This window comes from Sceloporus occidentalis, unplaced genomic scaffold (genome assembly GCF_023333645.1).
Source record: "Sceloporus occidentalis isolate IW3139 unplaced genomic scaffold, rSceOcc1.0.p SCAF_2, whole genome shotgun sequence".
Classification (NCBI taxonomy): domain Eukaryota; kingdom Metazoa; phylum Chordata; class Lepidosauria; order Squamata; family Phrynosomatidae; genus Sceloporus; species Sceloporus occidentalis.
Genome location: NW_028316982.1, coordinates 198,234,049 through 198,256,040, shown reverse-complemented (window position 1 = coordinate 198,256,040; position 21,992 = coordinate 198,234,049). Strand labels below are relative to the sequence as shown.

At 39.5% G+C, this 21,992-nt stretch overlaps 1 protein-coding gene across 5 annotated transcripts; it reads right to left on the bottom strand.

Moving 5' to 3' along the window:
• Positions 1 to 260: 260 nt before the first annotated feature.
• U2AF1 (U2 small nuclear RNA auxiliary factor 1) lies at positions 261 to 21,012 on the bottom strand. 5 transcript variants are annotated; one of them, XM_089511941.1, is made up of 9 exons: positions 20,889 to 20,997; positions 13,994 to 14,081; positions 11,685 to 11,715; positions 11,080 to 11,146; positions 7,690 to 7,739; positions 6,338 to 6,436; positions 4,219 to 4,352; positions 3,978 to 4,070; positions 261 to 916 (listed from the first exon to the last, which is right to left on the bottom strand). In XM_089511941.1, exons 2-9 carry the CDS (start codon positions 14,038 to 14,040, stop codon positions 757 to 759), a joined length of 681 nt encoding a protein of 226 aa, XP_089368067.1. In that variant the 5' UTR covers positions 14,041 to 14,081; positions 20,889 to 20,997; the 3' UTR covers positions 261 to 756. The 5 variants fall into 5 exon arrangements, with proteins under 5 accessions (XP_089368067.1, XP_089368066.1, XP_089368065.1 ...); XM_089511940.1 differs by lacking the exon at positions 11,685 to 11,715 and having other exon boundaries at positions 20,889 to 21,012; XM_089511939.1 differs by lacking the exons at positions 11,080 to 11,146; positions 11,685 to 11,715 and adding an exon at positions 10,273 to 10,339 and having other exon boundaries at positions 20,889 to 21,012.
• Positions 21,013 to 21,992: the final 980 nt, after the last annotated feature.

The window sequence follows — 21,992 nt, the reverse complement described above, 5'->3', positions numbered from 1 at the left end:
GAAATAAGAGCCCATGTTGCACCATTGCCAGATGAGCCTTAGTTTTTATCCATCAGCAATTTTCCAGTCAATTTTCATATTTAAAATACCTTGCTAGCTTGTTATGATGGGACCCCTATAATTGGAGTATGGCATTTATGTCATAGAATCTTAGAGTTGGTCTCACAAAGTAAGAAAAACGGGCTTCTATGTGGAGAGTATCTTATAAATTTTGGCACAGCAGGGAGTAGCAACTACTCAGGAGCGCTTAGACAATAGGCTTTAAATTTTAAGTCAAAAATTGGATTTATTGTAAATGCCACATTCACAGAGCACAGATTTCTTAGTAACATACAGATTTATGCAGTTAAGCATTTTGACTGAATAAAGAAATCCTCCTTGCACAGCTTTTTAAAGATGTGCCTAAGCTAACCTAAATAAGCAGACAGCATAACAGAAGAGGGAAACGTAAACATGTAACTGCTTAAGCATACTTTAATGTATATAATATTTTAATATTATATACATTAATCATTTCATTCATATCTAAATGTAAAAACCAGCTCATCTGTTGTACATTGCAATTATTACCCCAGTCATTCATTAAGGTCAAGAAAATTAAGATACCCTTTTCATAAGAAATCAGTTACGCAAAGAAAACTGTATCACTACAAATTTTTATTCAGAAGCCCATCTTTTTAAAAAAATTGTCATTATGAACTTGTTTGGTCAATCAACTACAACACTTTCTAACAGACAAGATAGAAATGGCATGGCTCAGAATCTTCCAGATCTTTCACGATCTCTTGACCGCCTTCTATCACGCTCTCGGCCGCCACCTCCACCGCCGCCGCCGCCGCCACCACCACCACCACCACCACGGCCACGATCTCTGGATCTAGAGCGACGCTCACGGGATCTTGACCTCGATCTATGCCTGATAGAAAACAAAAATGCATGCACTAAAAAACCTGTTTTCTTACACAAACTGTTATCAGCCAGTAATCTAAAATGCTTAAGGCACTTAAAAACAGAATTCAAGGGAATTTGATTTTAACATTACTCCTATTGTTAGTAAACCTAAATCATCATAGCACTAGCCCCACAAATAATTTCCTTAGCCCATCCTTTGCACATGACCATGATGAAAAAGACTCCTTTCAGTTCAGCTACAATGGACAATGATATGACAATGTCAGACCCAATCTGACTGTATTTACTGTATTTAACATTTAATCTTAAATCCAATTGTTACTCTCAACTAGATTAGACCCACTAATTGGATGGAAATTTGGCAAGTCAACATTTAGTTCCATTAATTCAATGGATTTACTCTAGTTGGAACTATCCAGCAGATTCTGGCATATATTTATAGTAGGAATGCATATGCATTCCTACTCAGAACCAGGTGCAGTTAACCCATTTGTGTGAGTCATGTAGACTACAAAGAAAAAATGTTCTTCTTTGGGCAGCCAAGGATAGGCCTCTCTTGGCAGGGAAACCCTCTCATTCATCAGTGGGCAGGAGCAGATTTGTATTGCCATGCTGGCACCGCTAAGTGGGCTCATGTGACACTCCTGTACTTTCCAGCACAACCATCTCAATCATGCTGCTTCTGCCCCCAACATGGGTCCAAAAGATACTGCAGAAATAATCCAATTTGAGACTGCTTTAACTGCCCTGGCTCAATGCTAGGAAATTCTGGGAAGTGTACTTTTCTAAGACATTACATTTAGCCTTCTCTGTCAAAGAGCTCTGGTGCCACAGTACACGACTCCCATGATTCCCTAGCACTGAGCCAGGGCAGTTAAAAGTGGTCTGAAATTGAATTATTTCTGCAGTGCATTTTGGACCATAGATATATCAAGTGCACCATACATCTCTGGGCCATCTAGCCCCCATCACTGCCAGCTTAAGCTGCATTAGCCATTGTGATGTCAGTGCTAAGCCCTGTCTTTTACTTAAATATGCTATGTGCCAGCACCAGGCCTACATAAGGAGTTATGTTCAGATGATCGAGTTTCAAATCGTGCAGGAGGTGGGGATGTTCCCTTCAGTTCTCCCTGGCTTACAGGGAGCCTGCAAAGGGACTATAATTATGTTTGTCCAAACATATTTACAAACATCAGGGATAAATTCGTCCAAAACATGGCCCCATAGCCTGAAATACCCACAAAAAACGATGGATGCTGGCCATGAAAGCCTTCAACTTCACATATTTACAAAGTCTATGCAAAAGTCTATGCAACTGAGAATGCTACCTTAAGAGAGTTCCCAAGCATGGATTGCTCTATAACCGGGTAGGCAAAGTGCAACATGTGGGTCGCAGGTCACCCCTTTAGGGGCTGCTTGGTAGCCCCCTCGGGTGTAAAAAATCATTTTCATTTATAGTAAAAGAATGAGAAAGGCATTTTTATTTTAAATGGCAGAAGGATGAGGCTAAGAAGACTAATCCTTATCCTAATAATAATTTCTTGGAAGGAAGCTGTGTTAATTTGACTGGGACTTACTTCCTAGTATATTTAAGGATGACGTATTTATTATTTGCAACTCTGCAAAAATACAAGTTCACAAAAGTCACAAATGCACAAAATTATTATTGGCACTGTTCTTCCAGAATCGCCCAATTGCAAGTAGAATAGGCACCAGGCACCGCTGGCACATGCAACAACTGTAATGAGCTGTGCCATAATGCCTTGCACAAACAGAATGAAATACTGGTTTGACATTGACAAAAAGATAAAAACATAGTTTCTACAAACATTAGATACAACTCCTAGGCCCTCTCCCCCACCTGAACAGTATGGGACATCTTAATCAATAGTGTCCTGGTATTGTTGCTTCATTTCTATCAGAATAAAATCACAATGGTCTGTTACAGACTGCCAAAATAAAGCTGCTTCGGGTCTCTTTGGAGGTATGCTGTTTAAACGATGCATGGGTCCTAAGAGTCCGGAGGTCGCGCCAAAGCCACACTCCATTCCTAAGCACTGGAGTGCTACTTTGGTGCAGCTTCCGGATTCTTAGGATGCATGCATCATTTAAACAGCATACCTCCAAAGAGACCCGAAGCAGCTTTATTTTGGCAGTCTGTAACAGGCCAATATTTAAATAATCTGCACGAATGTGGCTCTGTACCCCATTATTATCACTAAGCATAATTCTTCTGAAGAGGCACAGTACCAGTAATTAAACAAATACATTTTCTATTACCCCAATTTTAATACTTGTTTTCTTTTATTTATTTGATTTATATCCCGCTTTTCTCCCAAATGGTCTCAAAGAAACTGTAACAGTGGCAATAACAGCTTACTATGCCAATACATGTACTCAGGTTTAGCTCTCTGGTATATGATTATTTTTATCTATTGAAAAAGGGAGAAAACCTCAGATGAATTTTATGTTATGGAAATTTCAACAAAAATAATGAAGCCAACACTTTTCAGATTTCCAGCAACCACTTTTTGGTCAGATATTACTGTATCCATTACCAACTGCAATGGAAGGTGAAGTAATTTAGAAGTGATTGCTACTTTTGCTATTTATCAATGTTCAGCTTCATGTAATGGAATAAACTGGTGAAATGGATAGCATTTCACCATCTAGCTCAGTGGTAGATCAGGTTCTAGAAAATCTCTGAGTTATTTGCAGTAGATCATCAATATTTTCTGACTCTGAATTGTCTAAATGAACAATGAAAGGTAAAAAGCTTTTCACCTCAGGATGCTGGCACAGAATGCATATTCTCAAAAGTTGCTGTGCCTTAGTTCTTAACAAGACTCTGCCCACTTAATCCGCCCTATTTTGAACCTGGCTATGACTGGTGTATCCTGGAGTTTTAGTAGCATTTCCCCTCAATCCTGAGGTTTATCATTTCTGATCTGGGTTACTCCCAAATTCTCCCTGTTTGAACAAACACAGGGGGAAATGTGTGTGTGGGGGGGGGGGAGGTGTTTCAAAAGGACTCCTGGAAGCTTTCGGAAAGCACAAACACTTACTTCTTGCGGCGGCGGCCATACAGCTCACGTCTCAGTTCTCGAGAAATGGGTTTCAAATGCATAAAGTTACAGAAACCTCCTCGTGTACACTCTCTAGGGGGGGAAAGGAAATCAAGCAGACAAGTAAGTAGTCATGGTGCTTGTTATCTTGGTGTCATGTATTTATTATCACATTAAAAAAAATTCTAAACCACCTCAAAAAAAAAAAAAAAAAAAAAAAGATAGAGGACAATATAATTACCCCATTTCATACTGGCGGCAACAAGCTTCTCTGAAATCTGTCACAGGGGAGAGCTCAGCATGAATTGGCTGCCCATTAAACCATCGATTGTTCAAGTCAATCACAGCCTTTTCTGCATCTTCTTCACGTCGAAACTGAAAATGTTTACAAAAATGAAGCTTTTACTTAATATGAACAAATATAGGGTAAAAAAAGACAGCAGCACAGCAGTGTATATATGAATATCAATTGAATATTCTGTATGGAAAGTGTGAAATATATATTCAGACCTTTCCAATATCATAAATCATAGCATTAATATACGTCTTACTATGCTATGAGTGTATTAACATCAACCTTACAGACCCCTCTTTGAAAGCTTTCTTCTAAAAAGGAAAAAAAATCCTGTTCTTTTTATGCTCTAAGGTTCTGAACAGAATGGAGCTCCAACCAGTTCTACCTCCAGGTAGCCAAAGGACAAGCAACCAGGATTATCTGAAGATGGCCAATCCTTACAGATTTTACAACCAACAGTTTCAGGAACAGATTGAACAATGATTGCACTGCAGCCGAAGTGGTTCTTTCAGACAGGTAAAGGGAGCATGTTTACAGGTAAGACAGGTGGCAAAAATTTCCATGAACAAAGGTTGTATGGACTACAAAAGGGAACAATTCTTTCAAAAACATAATCTCATTTTTATTAGAGTATATATGGTATAATATGAGCTGAGCAGCTGTCCATTAAATAAATGTGTCAGTGCTATTTCTTACATGGGTTCCCTCCTAAAAATAGAAAGATTGACAAGATCACAAAGCAACACTAACTTTCTCAAAATATTAAAATATCTTGGGTTGGGTAGGGAGAGGAATAGTAATTAGTCTTAAGCAGCAGTGATTCCATAACCAAGGAATAAGAAATACAGGCGAGAGGATACTCTTAGTACAGTATAGTCTTGCCCAGTAAACAGGAAATTTGATTAAACTCTACCTAAGAGTGAATGACAAAAGATACTGTTCTAGGATACTTTGGAATAATGATTTAACAACATCAGTCCACAGACCATTAAGTGACTCTGTAGCTTAACATGCTTTGCTCTTTAAACAGCTTTATCAAACCTCACTCCTTAGAATATTGGAGGAGTGTGTGTATGTGTACAGCAATTAAGGACCACACTGTTTAGTGTTTGCAACATGAAATCAACTTTTTTTTTCTGGTGAGAGATAAACAGATTCAGTAATTAATTACACTGACAATATCTTTGCAGCAGCCTCAGAATGACCTTAAGTTTTCCACGGGCAAGTATAAAATGTAAGGCAAAAAATGTGGTCATTTGGCAAATAAAAAGGTCAGGTAATTCCTGATCAACACTGGCCCTCCACATGTTTCTGGCTTATAACAGCCCAAATTAATAATAAGAAATTATGAGAGCTGTGGTCCAAAAATTTCTGGACAGTCACAATTACTGATTCATTTTTAGAAAAAACTTTCATAGCCAGAGTTTTATGAAGTACATCATCCCTAGAAAGGCATTTGCAGGAAACACCTATCACACTTCCAACCAATAACACATGTACTTCCAGTGTGCACCAATGTCTGCTACACATCTAATTTTGAGAATTCATAATGAAATGCTTTCAGAATGGGACTTGTGCAGAGACAGTTACATAAAACATATGGGCATTAGCTACTGGAAATCATGTCTGCCATATTTTCAGACATTCAACTCTCAATTATTAACCGTTGCTGCAATATAACACGGAACAGACACATGTAGAACTATTTGATATATTGGAATTCATGTGTACCACCCCAAATGGAGTCAAAATTAGACAAGCCTACAATTCAGAATTAAACACTGAAAGACATGGTAAGCAATCTCAGAGAAAACAAGGATATGTTTGAATCTAGAGAAGGGAAGAGAATATTTTATATCCTTCACATTCTAAGTGTTACATCTATATAATTCATATTCAATAATTTTTTGTATTGAGCTGACTGAGTTGTGGTTAAAAATAATTATCATCTGTATGCTGCAGCTACTTTACACTGGCAAAAATGTGAGATACTTTTTTAAATACATAAAGAATATTTTAGGATATTTACATTTTGGTAGGCAAATGGCTTGTTTTTGAATCTTACCTTTACATATACGTTTCCAACTAGATGATCTCCAAGGTTATCACAGACATTCATCTCTTCTACTTCACCATATTTTTCTTCCATTTCTGTGAAGACCTCCTGAACACACCCCACAAACCCAAAATGTTAATTTGATCTAAGGCAGAAGTATTAGCAAGAAAATACATTATTGCTGGCCTCACATTTGGCCTGTATGTATCTGGCAATGGTTTTGTTAATTCAAAGTGAAACTTCAGGTCTCAAACTAAAAAACGTTTTTCAAACTTAAAACAGAATGGTTTTAGAGGATCAATGTTTTAAACAATTTTAACTTTTTAACTGTGTTTTTACTCTTTTAATAAGCTATCTATTTTAACATTGTAACAATTTAATTCTGTTTAAATGTATCACTTTTCTATCTTTTTTTAAATGTTGTGAGCCACTCTGGCTCCCAGTTTTGGGAAAGAGCAGGATATAAATATAACAACAACAACAACAACATCAATAAAGGAAAAAACTGAATCAAATCTAAACTACTTTAGTCACACAGAATTCCTGTTAAAATCTAAGCAATTCTCTTACAAATGCAAATGAGAGGCAGGGCCCTAAACAGACATGCCAAGCACCAGCATCGGGCTGATCCAGTGGTGTGGCGTTCAGATAACTAAGGCGGCCCAAACCTGGCCACAAAAGGAGCGGGGGGGGGGGGGGGGGAAGAAAAGAAAAAAGACAGAGGCTGCTCCAAGCCACCTGTCTGTCTGAGGCCAGGGTCAATTGACCAGGTCTGAATCCAGTCTATTATGTTTCTCTGTAATCTGTTGTTAAGATTATTAGATGGTACAAAGTGAATCAGAACAGGGGCAACAAAACCAAAAGAAATCTAAGAGAAAGCCAACTGAAATTCTTGGAAGCTAGTCTTAAAGGTGCTGCTCAATTCATGGCTATCTCTGAAAGTTAACACAAGCATATTTTCATTCAAAGCACCAGTGACAATTTATTGTGTCATGGAAGCATTCTGGGCACATAGATAGTGAGTGTCCTTACTGTTCTCCTGTTGGTGCAATAAGCACATCACTATCTCTATTCCCATTGAAGAAGGGTCCAACTGGTATGAAAATATAATGGACTGCAAGACATTTTTATTGTTGAGAACTCTTTCACTTACATTCTTTTGCTACTTGTCTCAAGACAAGCTTTTCCAAAACATGCATATGGAACAAAGCATCTCAAATGCCTACTCTCACTATAGAATAATGCAACTTATAGTTGGCCTGCTTTTGTCCCATAATAAATTTTAGAACTTAACATTTCATCAGTCAGCTTGAGGCAAACACTGACACAAACTTTTCAAAGCATTATTTAGTTTAACATACCTCAAAGAATTCATCATAATGTTCCTGCATTTCAACATCACTCACAGCACCTGCAAATACCAAGTCATATTAATTAGAATCTATCTTCTAACAATGACATGGACTTTGAGTACATTATAAAATATCTTTAAGAGAACTGTCAGAAGGCAATTACTGTAGTAAAAATATGAAACATGTTGCTAGCCATTAGGAGTAGATCATGAGCAGTTCTGTAAGCCCTTAAAAGGAAAAAAAATCACAGCAATCTCTTAAAGTTCTAATCCATAACCCGATGGCACTCTTACACTGAGAAACTGGTTTAATCTAAGGAAACTGAAATTGTGGGACGCAACTTGCTAGTTCCAAATGTTTTAAGTTTTAATGCAACATGTTTTCATTATAATCTTTTGGAGATTAATTGCTAGGATTCAAATTAGGGAAGAAACAGAATGATCTATAAGGGAGTTTCACATGAAAGATACCCTAAAATTTGTTTCCTGGTGTAAATAAAGCCGGCTCACAATCAACTAAATGTACTGAACACATTATTAAGCCAACATGTTTTTCATTCAGTTAGTAAAACTAGGTTTACTAACTATGGGTGGTAGGGAGACTCAATTTTTCTCCAAAAACCAATTTAGTATTTTACGTTCCCCAAAACAATTAGAACACGTCATGCCATATTATTTTCATGTCCTCGAGGTGGTATTTGCAGGCAACTAGTTGACTAATATTCTAAAAGCAGGTAATATGGATATCAAATAAATGTGTGTGGTAGAAACTGATGGTTCTACAACATTTTAGTACATATTAAAAACAACCCAAACTGCTTCCATTTGCATTACATGATCCAAAATGGTCCTATTGAGTGAAACAACTTTAAAGCATAAAACAAATATATATATATATATATTACAAACAAGAATTTGAAGTACTCAATGACTAGAACATTCCAGGAAATTTTGAAAATTACTTTTCAACACTCTTGAATAGAAATAGTAGAGTCAGATACTCTTTAGTCTCTAAATTAAAATCAAAGGGACACAGATGAAATAAAATAAAGAAATGCTGACGGATAATGGCCAAAATCCAACGGGGTAGTTCCACTGACAGAATTGGGAAGTGGGTGACCTACTCTCTACTGCAACCTCCCCTGCACATGAAAAACCTGCTCTCTTGATTAGTTTCTTGGATGCCAGGGTAGAGTGAGGTAGAAGGTTGGTATACTGGTGCTGCAGCATCAGCATGACATTGGATTTAGGCCAGTATATTCACAGTATTTTATCCCCTTTAAAATGCATTGTGAGCTTTAAAAATGCATTAAACTGTCCCAAGCAATCTGTCAAAACATAGTAGAGCTTAATAACTATGTAATTCTAAGAGAAGAGTAGTTGCACATTAACCATACTTTTAAAATATACTTTATTTTTCAGAAGGCATCAATTGCTGCCATATGTTACTTTGCTAAATCTGATATAATTATTTCCCTGTAAAAGATAATATTAAACAAGCTGAAGTCAATGGTGGTGCTCTGGTAGGCTGAATGAATACACCACCAGACGACTATTTTTAGACACAACTGATGTTTCTGTATGACAATAATGGGAAGCAGAATAGTTAAACAATGTATATATTTGCTTGCCAGTTTATAGCAAACCATGCAATAATTAAAGCAGCAAAAAGCTGTGACCATTAAGCATAATTTCCCAATTGACAGCAGATATGAAAGATATAGATTTTTAAAAGAGACTTGTTGCTGTAATTATGCTGATTAAGTTATGGACAAAGAATATTAACATCTCCACAGCAGACCATGCAATTTTAAAAATGGATTTTCAAGTTGGTGGAAATTTTAACACATGCCCAGGAAGGTACCTATCACTGCATATTATTTAACAGTGATAGTGGAAACAGTATTATAAACAGCAGACTGCACTTAACTATAAATTCCCTAATCATTGCATTGTTTAACTGCATCATGAGCAAATCACAGGCGTGTTTATTTACCCTTTAAAGTCACTTACTTCTACTGATGTACAGTAGACAAGAAGACATCCACATTTCATGACTATACAAGTGTTAACGAACTAGTTCAAGACAATCTCCACACTTTCCCATAAATGACTATCAGTTCAGAATTTCAGTTTTTAAAGCAAGGAAGGAATTATAAGTGTACCTATGCAGAGAGATCAAATTAAAGTGATTTAAACATCTACAAACAAATGGAAAGGCATCTGAGTTAATTTCTATGCTGTTGATCTCATTTTTGGATTAAAAGTAATGTGTTGTATTAAACACATCAGAACACATTAAGATGGTGGAGACTAGTGGCAAAGATGGGGTAGAGAGACCAATGGCTCAAGGATGCTTTGAAAAAGTGTTCCTTTAAAAAAACATAAAATGGGCCAATTGCCAAAGTTTCAGAGGAAACAAAACTGAGGTGAGGGGCATGGGGTATGAGAAGGAGCAAAAATTTGTCAGGCAAATTTAATAAGATGTGGTCAGTTTGTTCCATTAAACTAAAAATGGTAGACCAGCTTCAGTTGACACTGAGCTCTGACAATCAAGACCAGGGAACCAGTGAAGGAACTTGTATGAACTTACAGCGCAAACCGTCAGCAGACTGGGAAGAGTTTTGAGGGTTACGGTAAATGTTCAAGAGGGCAATGGTCTGAAATACAAAACGCAACAACTTTATATTATGGAAAATAAGTTTAACAAGAAACTGGTTTCCTTGTGGTGATCACTTTTAGTTGAGTCTCAGTGCTGAAAGAGAGAATGTTATTTTCTCCCATGAGAGAAATCTGCAATTTAACTTGTGACTCTTTGAACCACTTAACATTAAAAAATAGAGATCTCACAACACTTATTATTGCATTTATTTAAAATGCAACAACTAGTATCTGATCATCAAAGATCTCGAACCTGAATCCATAAAAATATGGCAGTATGGAAAGGTTAAAAATTGTCAGGAACTAGATTCCACTATAACAAACAATAATAAGGCTGTCATGAAATCTCTATTGCCTAAGAATGTTAACAATAAACAAAATCCAAGCTTCACTTACCGTACATGGCAAAAACAATCATGTTTTTGGACCAAAAAACCCCAAACAAGATATTTGATAAATGCCTAATGCTTATTCTTCCTAGCATAAAAACCAGTATTCATGTCCTGACTGAAAAAGGTCTGAACCAAAAAATCAAATCAGGCTATCTTTATTAATCAGCATTCATTTTTGCACATAGGCATTTAACAAACTTCTTGAACAGCATAATAAGAGTTCCGTCACTTGTCCTGTTTGCAACAGCTTTATGTCAGCAGCTCAGAAGCCAACATGATTTTCTCATATTTAGGAATGGGCTCTTTAAGACCATTCTTAAAAAAATTTCTCCAACTGTGGGACTTACAGTGTGAGCCGTCAGCCGTCTGTGCACTGTTTTGGGGATTACGATAGATGTTTTGAATCAAGATGGTCTGCGGGGAAAAAAAATAAAAAGGGGAATTCTACTGGCTGCTGTGCATATAATAGACAATTGCAAAGAGACAACGTTTTGTGAACAGCTTAATATAAAATGTATTGAAAATTGTATGCTATTATTTTGCTTTTGCAATATGTCTTTGAACTATCATCCAAACATCCATATTACGAAAACAGCAATTAATTTCACCAAGAAGCTGCACTATCAGCTTATCTAGGGAAATATGGCCAGTCCAGGTTCTAAAATGGAAACAGTAAAACATGTGTTTAAGTGTTATCTGATTTTAACCCCACACAGTACAAAGAGCCATAAAAATGCTGCATGGTGCTCACAACATGGGAGTGTCACTGTATCAAAAGGTCACTGTCACAAGGACTATCTTTTCTCTTATTAAGCATTTTCTTGGTGGAATTTCTGTTTCAATAATACGACTTTCTAAAAGTTCATTTTTTTTGCAGATCTTAAAAGAAAATATCCTTTCAGCCTTTGTGCTTTCTACTTGAAGAATTGCCCAGGCAGACTTGAAACCTTACATTTGTATCGTTCTTCTTAATATCAAGTTGTCTGAAAAAACAAACCATGTTTAAGTTAGTAATCTAACATCTTAAAGTTTTAATGTCCATATTAGTGTGAGTAGCTCAATGTTACTTAACTAAAATGTTAGTTGCATGAGCTCTTATTCAAACTGAATGTAATCCATTACATTAAAAATGTTTTCAGAGCTTATTTAATTAAAAAAAAACCCAGCCAGTATTAACTCCTGGTTCCTTGCCACAATAACATATAAAGTATATCTATATTGGCTTACTGTTATCTAGATCATTTCACACTTGCAATACTTGTGATTTATTTATCACCAACATTCTGTTTTTTAAAATTTTTGAGCAGCTAGCAAGAACTAGCATGATAGTCTTTTAAGTCATACTGTTTAGTAATGCAATGTCTGAATTGACCATAAAAAGAAAAGACACATCCATTGTTTGTTCACTATTCGTTATTGTATACTACAAACAATTAGCACAAGCTACTGCATTTCAGTAATTGCAAAAGATCAATCCTAAATTAAGCTACTTCATAGTTTCAGGGACACAGGTACTCAGTAAGAGCCAATGGAGGACTGCCATATCCAATGCCAGTGGGATTTGGACTTTCTACCCTTCATCCCCCCAACTGCAGCCTTCTTGTGCTACCATAAATAAATAAAGAAAATAAACACTGAAGACTTCCTAGAAATCTCCAACAGGTTTTTAGGGGTCATGGGGTTTAATTAGGGAGACACTCTTATCCAGGGTACATACACCCCTGGATTCTGATGTAGTTATTTGGGTACATAGATATGAATGAGTAGCCAGCATGGCATAGTGGTTTGAACTATGACTCTGGAGATCAGTGTTCAAATCTTCATTCAGCCACGGATACCCACTGGGCAACCATGTACAACACTCTCAACTTCAGAAAAGTCTGGGGCAGGTTTGCCTTAGAGTCTCCATAAGTCAGAAATGGAGGCACAAAACAAGAAGATATGAATGGGCTGGGAAAAGATAGTAGTGTATCTTGATTTCCCTTTAGCAAGAACTTTATCATTCTATTACACATAACTACCAATATGAAAACTAAGGTCCAAAACACACTGCAGAAATAATCCAGTTTGAGTCTGCTTTAACTGCCCTGGCTCAGTATTAGGGAATCCTGGGAATTCTAGTTTATTATGGCACCAGAGCTCTCTGACAGAGAAAGCTAAATGTCTCACAAAACTAGAGTTCCCAGAATTCCCTAACACTGAACCAGGACAGTTAAAGTGGTCTCTAGATCACTTACTGAAAAGCAGCGCTAATTATACAATTGAATCTGCAAAACTTTGGAAATTACAAATATGTTGAATGCAGTATGTAATGTAACATATGCTTTAAATTTTAAGAGTTCCCTCAGCTCTTGAATTCCTAGAAATGGGGCAATTTAATTTGGTTAAACTATTCCATTACTTTAATATTCAGCATTCACAGATGAGTAGGCAGGATGCAAAGCCTTATATTATTAAATGATTAAAATAGTTGGCAAAATACACCATGAAATGATCGGAGTAGTAAATAAAGCTATTTGATAATCATATCCAGCTTAAGTGTGAATGTTCTTAATTACTTTAATGATGCTAAAACTAATTACAATGCTATCAGCATGATTTAACACTGACTTTAAACAATACCTACTGGGTGCCAGGCAGGCCACACTTTTAACACGTACAAAGGCCTGTTACAGACTACCAAAATAAAGCTGCTTCGGGTCTCTTTGGAGGTATGCTATTTAAATGATGCATGGTTCCTAAGAGTCCGGAGGTCGCACCAAAGCCACACTCCATTCCTAAGCACTGGAGTGCAGCTTTGGTGCAGCTTCTGGATTCTTAGGATGCATGCATCATTTAAACAGCATACCTCCAAAGAGACCTGAAGCAGCTTTATTTTGGCAGTCTGTAACAGGCTACAGTCACCAGGATGACACACTTTTAAATGCTAGGTTTTGCTGATGTAGGAGTTTGCATTTTTGCTATTTCACAGAACTGCTTTGCTAGACAAAATTTTAAAGGAGATTTTGGTCAAATTTGAATGGCTGCATACTTGGTTGTTTCACCCCAAAGGTTACCACTGGCTGACCTCAAACTGGGAAACTAATGGAAACATTTCCTGTAACCAGTATAGATTAAGAAGAAATTAAAAGGCTTTGTGGGAAAAATAAAAAGCAACTTAAAAGCATGCCTACAGATCAGACTTACACATCATGAAGCTCTGAAATTTACAGTTGCGATTCAAGAGGGATGTAAAAGTTGGGCAAAGAGATAAACACAAACCTGGCTAAATGTTGGCTTATTATGTAATCGAGAACACCGGTCTCCATGACGACATGCTCCGATTTTGAAATAAAAAGAACAGTTCACTCTGAAACAAAAGAATGCAAACTATGATGTATGTATATAAACCAGAAGGCAGAATAATAAATAAGGATCACATGCAAAATAAGAGACTATAGTTATGAAAATTGCAAACATGACTACTACTGTGAGATGTGAGGCCTCCATCCAAATGTGCGCACATTCTGCGCTTTGTGCTCTTACTAAACACCCGTGAAACAAATGGCTTTTCCCTTTCTAATCCAGAACATTGCCAGACTGTTCTACTAATTCTCAAAAACAACTAGTTTCCACCACAAGGGATCTGAAGAATTCTACTGGACTGAAAGGAAACTTTCCAAGTTAAATGCTGTTTGCATTTTAGAAAATTTAATAGAGAATTATGGAAACAAATCAAAATGTTCACCTCACAAAGGCTGCATCTGCACTGCAGAAAGACACTACTTTAACTGCCCTGGCTCAATGCTATGGAATTCTGGGATTTGAATTACGCGAGGCATTTAGCTTACACATTGGAAACCACTTAGGGAGTGCTTAAGTGCACTGATAAGTAGTATAGAAATGTACTGCCATGGTCGCCTTAGTTGATGATCTCCGTCTGGGCATGGACGTGTCCCTGTTAGTGCTTCTGGACATCTCAGCGGCTTTCGATACCATCGACCATGGTATCCTTCTGGAGCGCCTGGGGGAGCTGGGTATCGGGGGCACTGCTTTGCAGTGGTTCCGGTCCTACCTCTCAGGTAGATTCCAGATGGTGGAGCTGAGGGACTGTCGCTCCGATAAGAGGGCCCTTACATCTGGTGTCCCTCAGGGAGCGATTTTGTCCCCTATGCTATTTAACATTTACATGAAACCGCTGGGAGAGATCATCCGGAGACACGGGACGCAGTGTTATCAGTACGCTGATGACACCCAGATATGTTTCTCTGTGTCTCCGACTGATGCAGTAACTAAGGATGGCATCTCTCCTCTAAATGCCTGTCTGGAGTCGGTAATGGGCTGGATGAGGGAAAACAAACTCAGTGTGAATCCAGGGAAAACGGAAGTACTGGTGATAGGTTCCCCAGTTCCGGGTGGTGAGATCTGTCACCTGGTCCTGAATGGGGTCACGCTCCCCTTGAAGGACTCGGTGTGCAGCTTGGGAGTGCTCCTTGACTCTTCGCTCCAGTTGACATCTCAGGTAGATGCGACGGTCAGGAGCGCTTGTTATCAGCTTCAGCTGATACGCCAGCTGCGTCCCTACCTGGACCGTAGGGACCTTGAAACTGTTGTACATGCACTGGTAACCTCTCAATTGGATTTTTGCAACGCGCTCTACATGGGGCAACCCTTGTACCAAACCCGGAAGCTACAGTTGGTGCAGAATATGACAGCGAGATTGGTCACTGGTAGTTCCAGGTTTGACCATATAACACCTATTTTGAACGATCTTCATTGGCTGCCTATTCGCTTCCGGGCTCAATACAAGGTGTTGGTGTTGACCTATAAAGCCCTAAATGGCTTGGGCCCAGGGTACTTAGAGGACCGCCTCTCCCCATACAATCCGCCCCGCACTCAGGTCAACTGGGATGAAATTATTGGCAGTCCCAAAACGCGATATGCGGGGACCACACAGAGGGCTTTTTCTGCTGCTGCCCCTAAATTTTGGAATAATCTCCCTATTGAGCTCCACTCCACTGCATCCTTAGTCCTCTTTAAGAAGAACCTGAAAACCTATCTTTTCCTGCAAGCCTTTCCACCCTAAATGATCTTTTTATTCTTTACCCTTTGTCATCGACCCCGGAATCTGTACTTTGACTTCCCAACTGCCTGCCCCTTGTATTTGACTCTGTTTTTAACTTTGTATTGTTATATTTTTCCTGTGTATGTATGCTGCCTTGATCAGGGTACTGGAAAGGCGGGTTACAAATAAAACCTATTATTATTATTATTATTATTATTATTATTATTACTTGCTATTGCTATTTAGCCTTCACTATCAGAGAATACTGGTGCCACAACAACCTACAATTCCCAGAATTCCACAGCACCAAGCCATGGCAATTAAAGTCGTGTCAACATGGATTTTTTGCAGTGTGGACACAGCCAAAATGTGTTATGTTTCAAGTTAATTTGTTCACCTTATCCTAAGTATATTTACTCTGATGCTCAATTGTGGTAAACAGGGCCCATTCTGTTAAGTTTGGCTTTACTACATAATTGAAATGTGCAGGCAAACTGGGTGTATTATTCAAAGCCTGGAAAGCAGAGAATTGGAGGCATCACATTTTTAAAGTAATGAAAACCTACTCAGGACTACTACTAGCCTGTCTTAACAGTGTTACGTGCCAGAAATTAGTGATCAGAAACTGATTCATACTAATTTTCTGGTACCTATGAGATTTGCTTATTGTTAAAAAGCCAACCGTCAAGCGCAATGACGATCAGCAGGTCCTTTAAGATGCAGATATGCATATACAGATTGTGGTATTTGAGGACAATTGTCTATGCAAACTATTTACAAGCTAATGCAATGACAATGGACAATACTCAAACAGAAGATGTGCTGGTTATAACATACGAATACTTCTATTGTCTGAGACAGGAAGTATTCGATACTTTTATTTCTTGGACAGAATGAGTCTGGGGCCCTTGCTAACTGCCAAAGCCCTTAGTAACAACTTTCTTTGCACCACGGTCTGGAAGTCAATACAAATCCCATCAGCCACTGTACATAGGAAAGTACACATGTATAAAAATTAAAGAGCCCTTTTGTATTTCCTTGTAAATATGTGAGAGCCCACATGGCATAGTGCTGTGGTTCTCAAGAGACTGGAGTTAAAGTTGCTCAGAGGGGCCTGAGACTTGGAGGCCGTGTTCCCTCCTCTGCTTCCCAAACTTTTTCTGTCCTGAAAGGAAATAGAAAAGCAAGGAGGGCACTTTCAGCCTCTCCCTGAAGGAAGAGCAGAGCTCTTTCCTTTTAAGATGTTAAAATATGAATATACATAAATGTGTAAACGACAATACATACACTAAACAAAATATTTTTATTCATATGTCAAGCAAGGGGGAGGCACAACATCCAGATGTAGATGTAAAGGGAGTCATAAGGGTAAAAAGTTTGAGAACCATTGGTGCAGTGTCTTGACTTCTGGACTGTAACTCTGGAGAGTGAGGTTCAAATCCCCACTGGGCCATGGAAACCCACTGGGTGACTTTGGGAAGTCAGACAGCCACAGAGGAAGGCAAAGGCAAACTCCCTCTGAACAAACCATGCTATGAAAACCCCATGATAGGGTCATCCTAGGGTTGCCAACAATTTGAGGGCATGTAGCAATACAAATATGCAGCACTCCAGGACTGTTGTGTGCTACCAGTTAAGGCAGCACAATAATCATATCCTGGTGTGGCCAGTAACCACAAACAAGGATATGTGCAAAAACATATTTTTATTTATTTTTATCCCACCTTTCTCCAAAAAAGGGACCCAAGGCGGCTCACAATATAATGTTTCAATAAAGGATTTGGTTCCAACTGCATTGCATTTCTACCTTGGCATTACCTTTCTGTGATATTATAAACAAGAGCAGTGAGTAGCAAAGGAAGAGTTCTGTCAATTTACTACCACCACTCTCACAAATACTAGCACCTATAGCACCTGCATATATGGATCTATCTTCTTATGGTCCCTTGGGGAGTGGCGGAGTCTCCTTCTCTAGAGGTTTTTAAACAGAGGCTGGATGATCATCCCTTGGAGTTCTTTGATTGTATATTCCTTCATGGCAGGGAGATGGACTGGATGGCCCTTGTGATTTCTTCCAACTCTGATTCTTTCCCTCCCATTTTATCAATTGGCTATAGAAAGTGCTGCTGGAGTAGCAAAAATGGGGTGTGGACACATCTGTTTAAACTGCAGTAAGCAGAATGGTCAGATAATATGACTACATGGGAATAAAGGAGACTAGGGTCCAAACACACTGCAGAAATAATCCAGTTTGAAACTGCTTTAACTGCCCTGGCTCAATGCTATGGAATTCTGGGAACTCTAGTTTTGGGAGACATTTAGCCTTCTGTCAGAGCTCTGCTGCCACAATAAACTACAATTCCCAGGATTCCCTAGCACTGAACCAAGGCAGTTAAAGCAGTCACAAACTGGATTATTTCTTCAGTGTGTTTTGGGCCTGAGATGAGGATTTATTTTTTTAAACAAAACAAAACAAAAACCAGAAAACCTTTTGAAACAAGGATTCCAGATTCAAAAACTGGCAATGTTGTTTTGCACTGTTGTCAGTCCTGTGAATTTTCTTCTAGACAGAAGAATGAAGACTCACCACTTGAGGAAAGGGACCTTTTGTGCTTCCTTGAGCAGTTAAGTCTCAAGTACTTAAAGTGAATTTGTTGGATGGCTGACTAGAGGCAGGTTTTCACTGCTCTGCTTCCTTGTCAGCCTAGCTGTCTTTTTAATACTTGATCTGTGGCTTCCAAACTTCGTTCCCCCAGCCCAGATGTTCAGCTCCCAGAATCCCCTGGCCAAGCTGGGTGGGGCTTCTGGGAGCTGAAGTCCAAAGCAACTAGAGGACCAAAGTTTGTAGTACAGTCAGCCCTCAATGAATTCAAGCACCCAGAGATTGATAAAATCCAAAAAGCATTTTGCCATTTTATATAAGGGACGCACGCCATGTGTTTAATGGGACTTGAGCATCCAAGGAGTCTGGTATCCACAGGGTGGTCCTGGAACCAAACCCCAGCAAATACCAAGGGCTCACAGTGGCTTCCATTTTGTGTTCACGCCTACCTTGCCTTTGAAACACATTATGCAGGTATATGACGCCATCTTGAGTGTCTCTACTGAGATACCAGGGATAATACCAGTGCGTAAACACATAAGAGTATTTTCCTATGGATTAATGGTATTTTTATACCACCCCGTTATCAAAGTTCTCTGGGCAGCCTGCCTAATATCAGATTTCTATAGAAATATTTTTTTAAAACAATATAATATAGAAAACACACCGCAATTGTTTTCTATATTTTAATATACTGTACAATATAAAATACAGAATAGAGCCAGCATGGTGTAGCGGTTTGAGTGTTGGACTACGACTCTGGAGACCAGGGTTTGATTCCCAGCTCTGCCATGAAACCCAATGGGTGTCCTTGGATAAGTCACGCTCTCTCAGCCTCAGGATGGAAATGGCAAGCCTCCTCTGAAAGAATCTGCCAAGAAAACCCTGTGATAGATTCACCTCGGAGTAGCCATAAATCAGAAGCAGCTTGAAGGTGACTCTAAAACAGTGTTTCTCAACCTTTGGTCCTCTAGGTTTTTGAGACTTCAACTCCCAGAATTCCTGAACAAAGATCATACTGACTGGGACTTCTGGGAATTGAAGTCCAAACACATCTGGAGGCCCGAAGGTTGAGAACCACTGCTCTAAAACAAAGGCAGGCCATTGAGACAGTGTGGTGTAGTGCTGGACTGTGACTCTGGAGACTGGGGTCCAATTCCCAGCTTGGCCATGAAACCCACTGGGGGACTTCTTGCAAGTCACACTCTCTCAGCCTCAAGGGAAAGGCAATGGCAAAACCTCCTCTGAAGAAATCTTGCCAAGGAAACCCCATGATAGCTTCGTTTTAAGAGTCTCCATGAGCCAAGAAATGACTTGAAGGCACAAAGATAACATAAGAATATAAAAGGTATGATATATAAAACGTAGAGGGGGAAAAAGGTCTTATGGTCAGAAATCCACTGTTAGAGCCCACAAGGCACTACTAAAGGCTAGGGACTCTTTTGTCCCTTCACGGTCCTGTTTCTGCTTTAGCAATCATTTTAACCATTTTACTTGTATTTTATTATAGTGATTGTTATGTTGTATTTCTTGTTGTTGATTTGGGGTCACGGAGGGAGGGGGTTGGGGGTTTATTCTGTTCGATTGTATGAATTGCACTGATGTGAGCCACCCTGATCTTCTTGGAGAGGGAGGGAGGTAGAAATAAATATTATTATTATTATTATTATTACTAAATGAAGGAGGCACCAGATCACTCTCAGGCCCTGATGGGAAGCTGACAGGCCAACGGTGGGGTTTCTACTATCATTACTATTAATAATTATCTTATCTTATTATTATTATTATTATACAGAACAATTATTATAATTTCTATTATTATTTATTATTATAAATACATTATGATTATTGTTAACAATTACTAATTATTATAAACAATAATTATTATAATTTATATTATTTTTATTTATTATTATTATTACTATTATTATTACTATTATACTTTCTGCTATTATTATTATTATTATTGTTATTATTATTATGGCGATTCATTGCCTCCCCTCCATTCCTCTATTATGAGGCTTCCTGAGGAGGAGGAAAGAAAAGAGAGGCCGGAAAGCAGAGGCGCCAAGGACTCCTCATGTCTCTCTTTCGCGCCTGCGCACAAGTGCCCTCCCGCGCTCCCTCTCCTCCTACAAAATGGAGGAAAGAGAAAGGGGGAAAAAGACTCCTCGAGCGCGCGCTCTTTCTCTCTCTCTCTCTCTCTCTAACCGCCTCCAATGGGGAGCGCCCTCTGAGGCTCGCGCCGCCAGCGGCGACGGAAAGCGAGAAAGGACATTTTTCTCGCGCGCTGCAGGCAGGCTCCTTGTACGGCGAGCGCCGCGCACGCGCACTAGCGGCCGAGCCACAAAAAAAAAAAGAGAGACTAGGGGAGCTCCTCGTGGCGGGGAAACCGCTCCCAGGGCCGAGAGAAGCGTGGGCACCCAGCCCCCTTCCCCATAGAATGCGCGTATACACACCCACACGCCCTTCCCGCTCCATGGATTAGTCGCCCTTCCTATCGCACTCACTTGTCTTTCTCGGTACCGAAGATGGAGGCCAGATACTCCGCCATGTCTCACAATCTGCCCTGCCCGGGCGTCTGCCGGCCACCTCGGCACCCTCCTATGGCGTCATCACTCGGCGACGGAAGGGCCCTGCAGAACGCGCGCACGCCGGCCCCTCCCCCTTTCAATCGCGGTAACCATCGACCAATCAGCGTAAAGGGGCGGGGCTGGCGGCGCGTTGTAGTTTTGCGCACGCGCACGACGAAATTGCACCCTCCACGACAAACTCCAACTCCCAGAATGCCACAGCCTTGAGCCAGAAAACAGTTAAATCGGTGCCCCATGGATTTCATAGGCTTATCTTGTTGTTGTTATTTATATACAAGCCGTTTCTGGTTTATGGGGTGGATCCACACAACAAAAATAATCCAGTTTGACACTGCTTTAACTGCTCTGGCTCAGTGCTGTGGAATTCTGGGAACCCTGTGGAGCTCCCTGACAGAGAAGGCTACAGGCCTCATAAAATTAAACCTACAGTTCCCAGGATCCCCCAGCACTGAGCCTGGGCAGATAAAGCGGTCTGAGTGGTTTGTGCAGTTCTTGTGAGGAAAAAAGGGGGCTTAAGAAGAATGCCTTGAATAAACAGATACACTCTAAGATGTATTAAAATGCAGGTTTTATGCCTCCTCCTGTCAGTACAGAAAGCCTTTGGCTCATTTATCTTGGGTGAGGAAAGTTGCATTGGTTGCAGCAGCTGAGATGTGGCAGGATACGGTGTACTTCTGGAAAGACCCTAATTCCCCCTGTGCAGAGAGCGAGTGGGATGTAGTGGTTTGAGTGCTAGACTACGGCTTTGGAGAGCAGGGTCTGATTCCCTGTTTGGCTTTGGAAACCCCTTGGTCAAGCCATATAAGAAAGCTTCACGATAGAGTCACAACTCAGGGTCACCATAAGTCAGAAATGACGTGAAGATGCACAACAAGTGTTGATAAGATACACTTTGAAGTCCAGGTCCACATAGTTATAATGCACCCATAGTGTGAGTGTATGAGTATAGATACACATCTTTCTCCTCGGAACGGCAACGCATAGCATTTTAGATTGTAAGCCTGAGGATAGGGAAATGTC

What these genes read in the sequence shown, in the direction of transcription:
- U2AF1 (XM_089511940.1), bottom strand. Translation starts at nt 20,932, where the DNA reads ATGGCGGAGTATCTGGCCTCCATCTTCGGTACCGAGAAAGACAA. An exon ending in GACGGCTGACGGCTCACACT is followed by an intron (nt 7,740 to 11,079) that starts GTAAGTCCCACA and finishes TGGTATTTGCAG; the next exon opens with GTGCTGTGAGTGATGTTGAA. An exon ending in TTGGAAACGTATATGTAAAG is followed by an intron (nt 4,353 to 6,337) that starts GTAAGATTCAAA and finishes AAACATTTTCAG; the next exon opens with TTTCGACGTGAAGAAGATGC.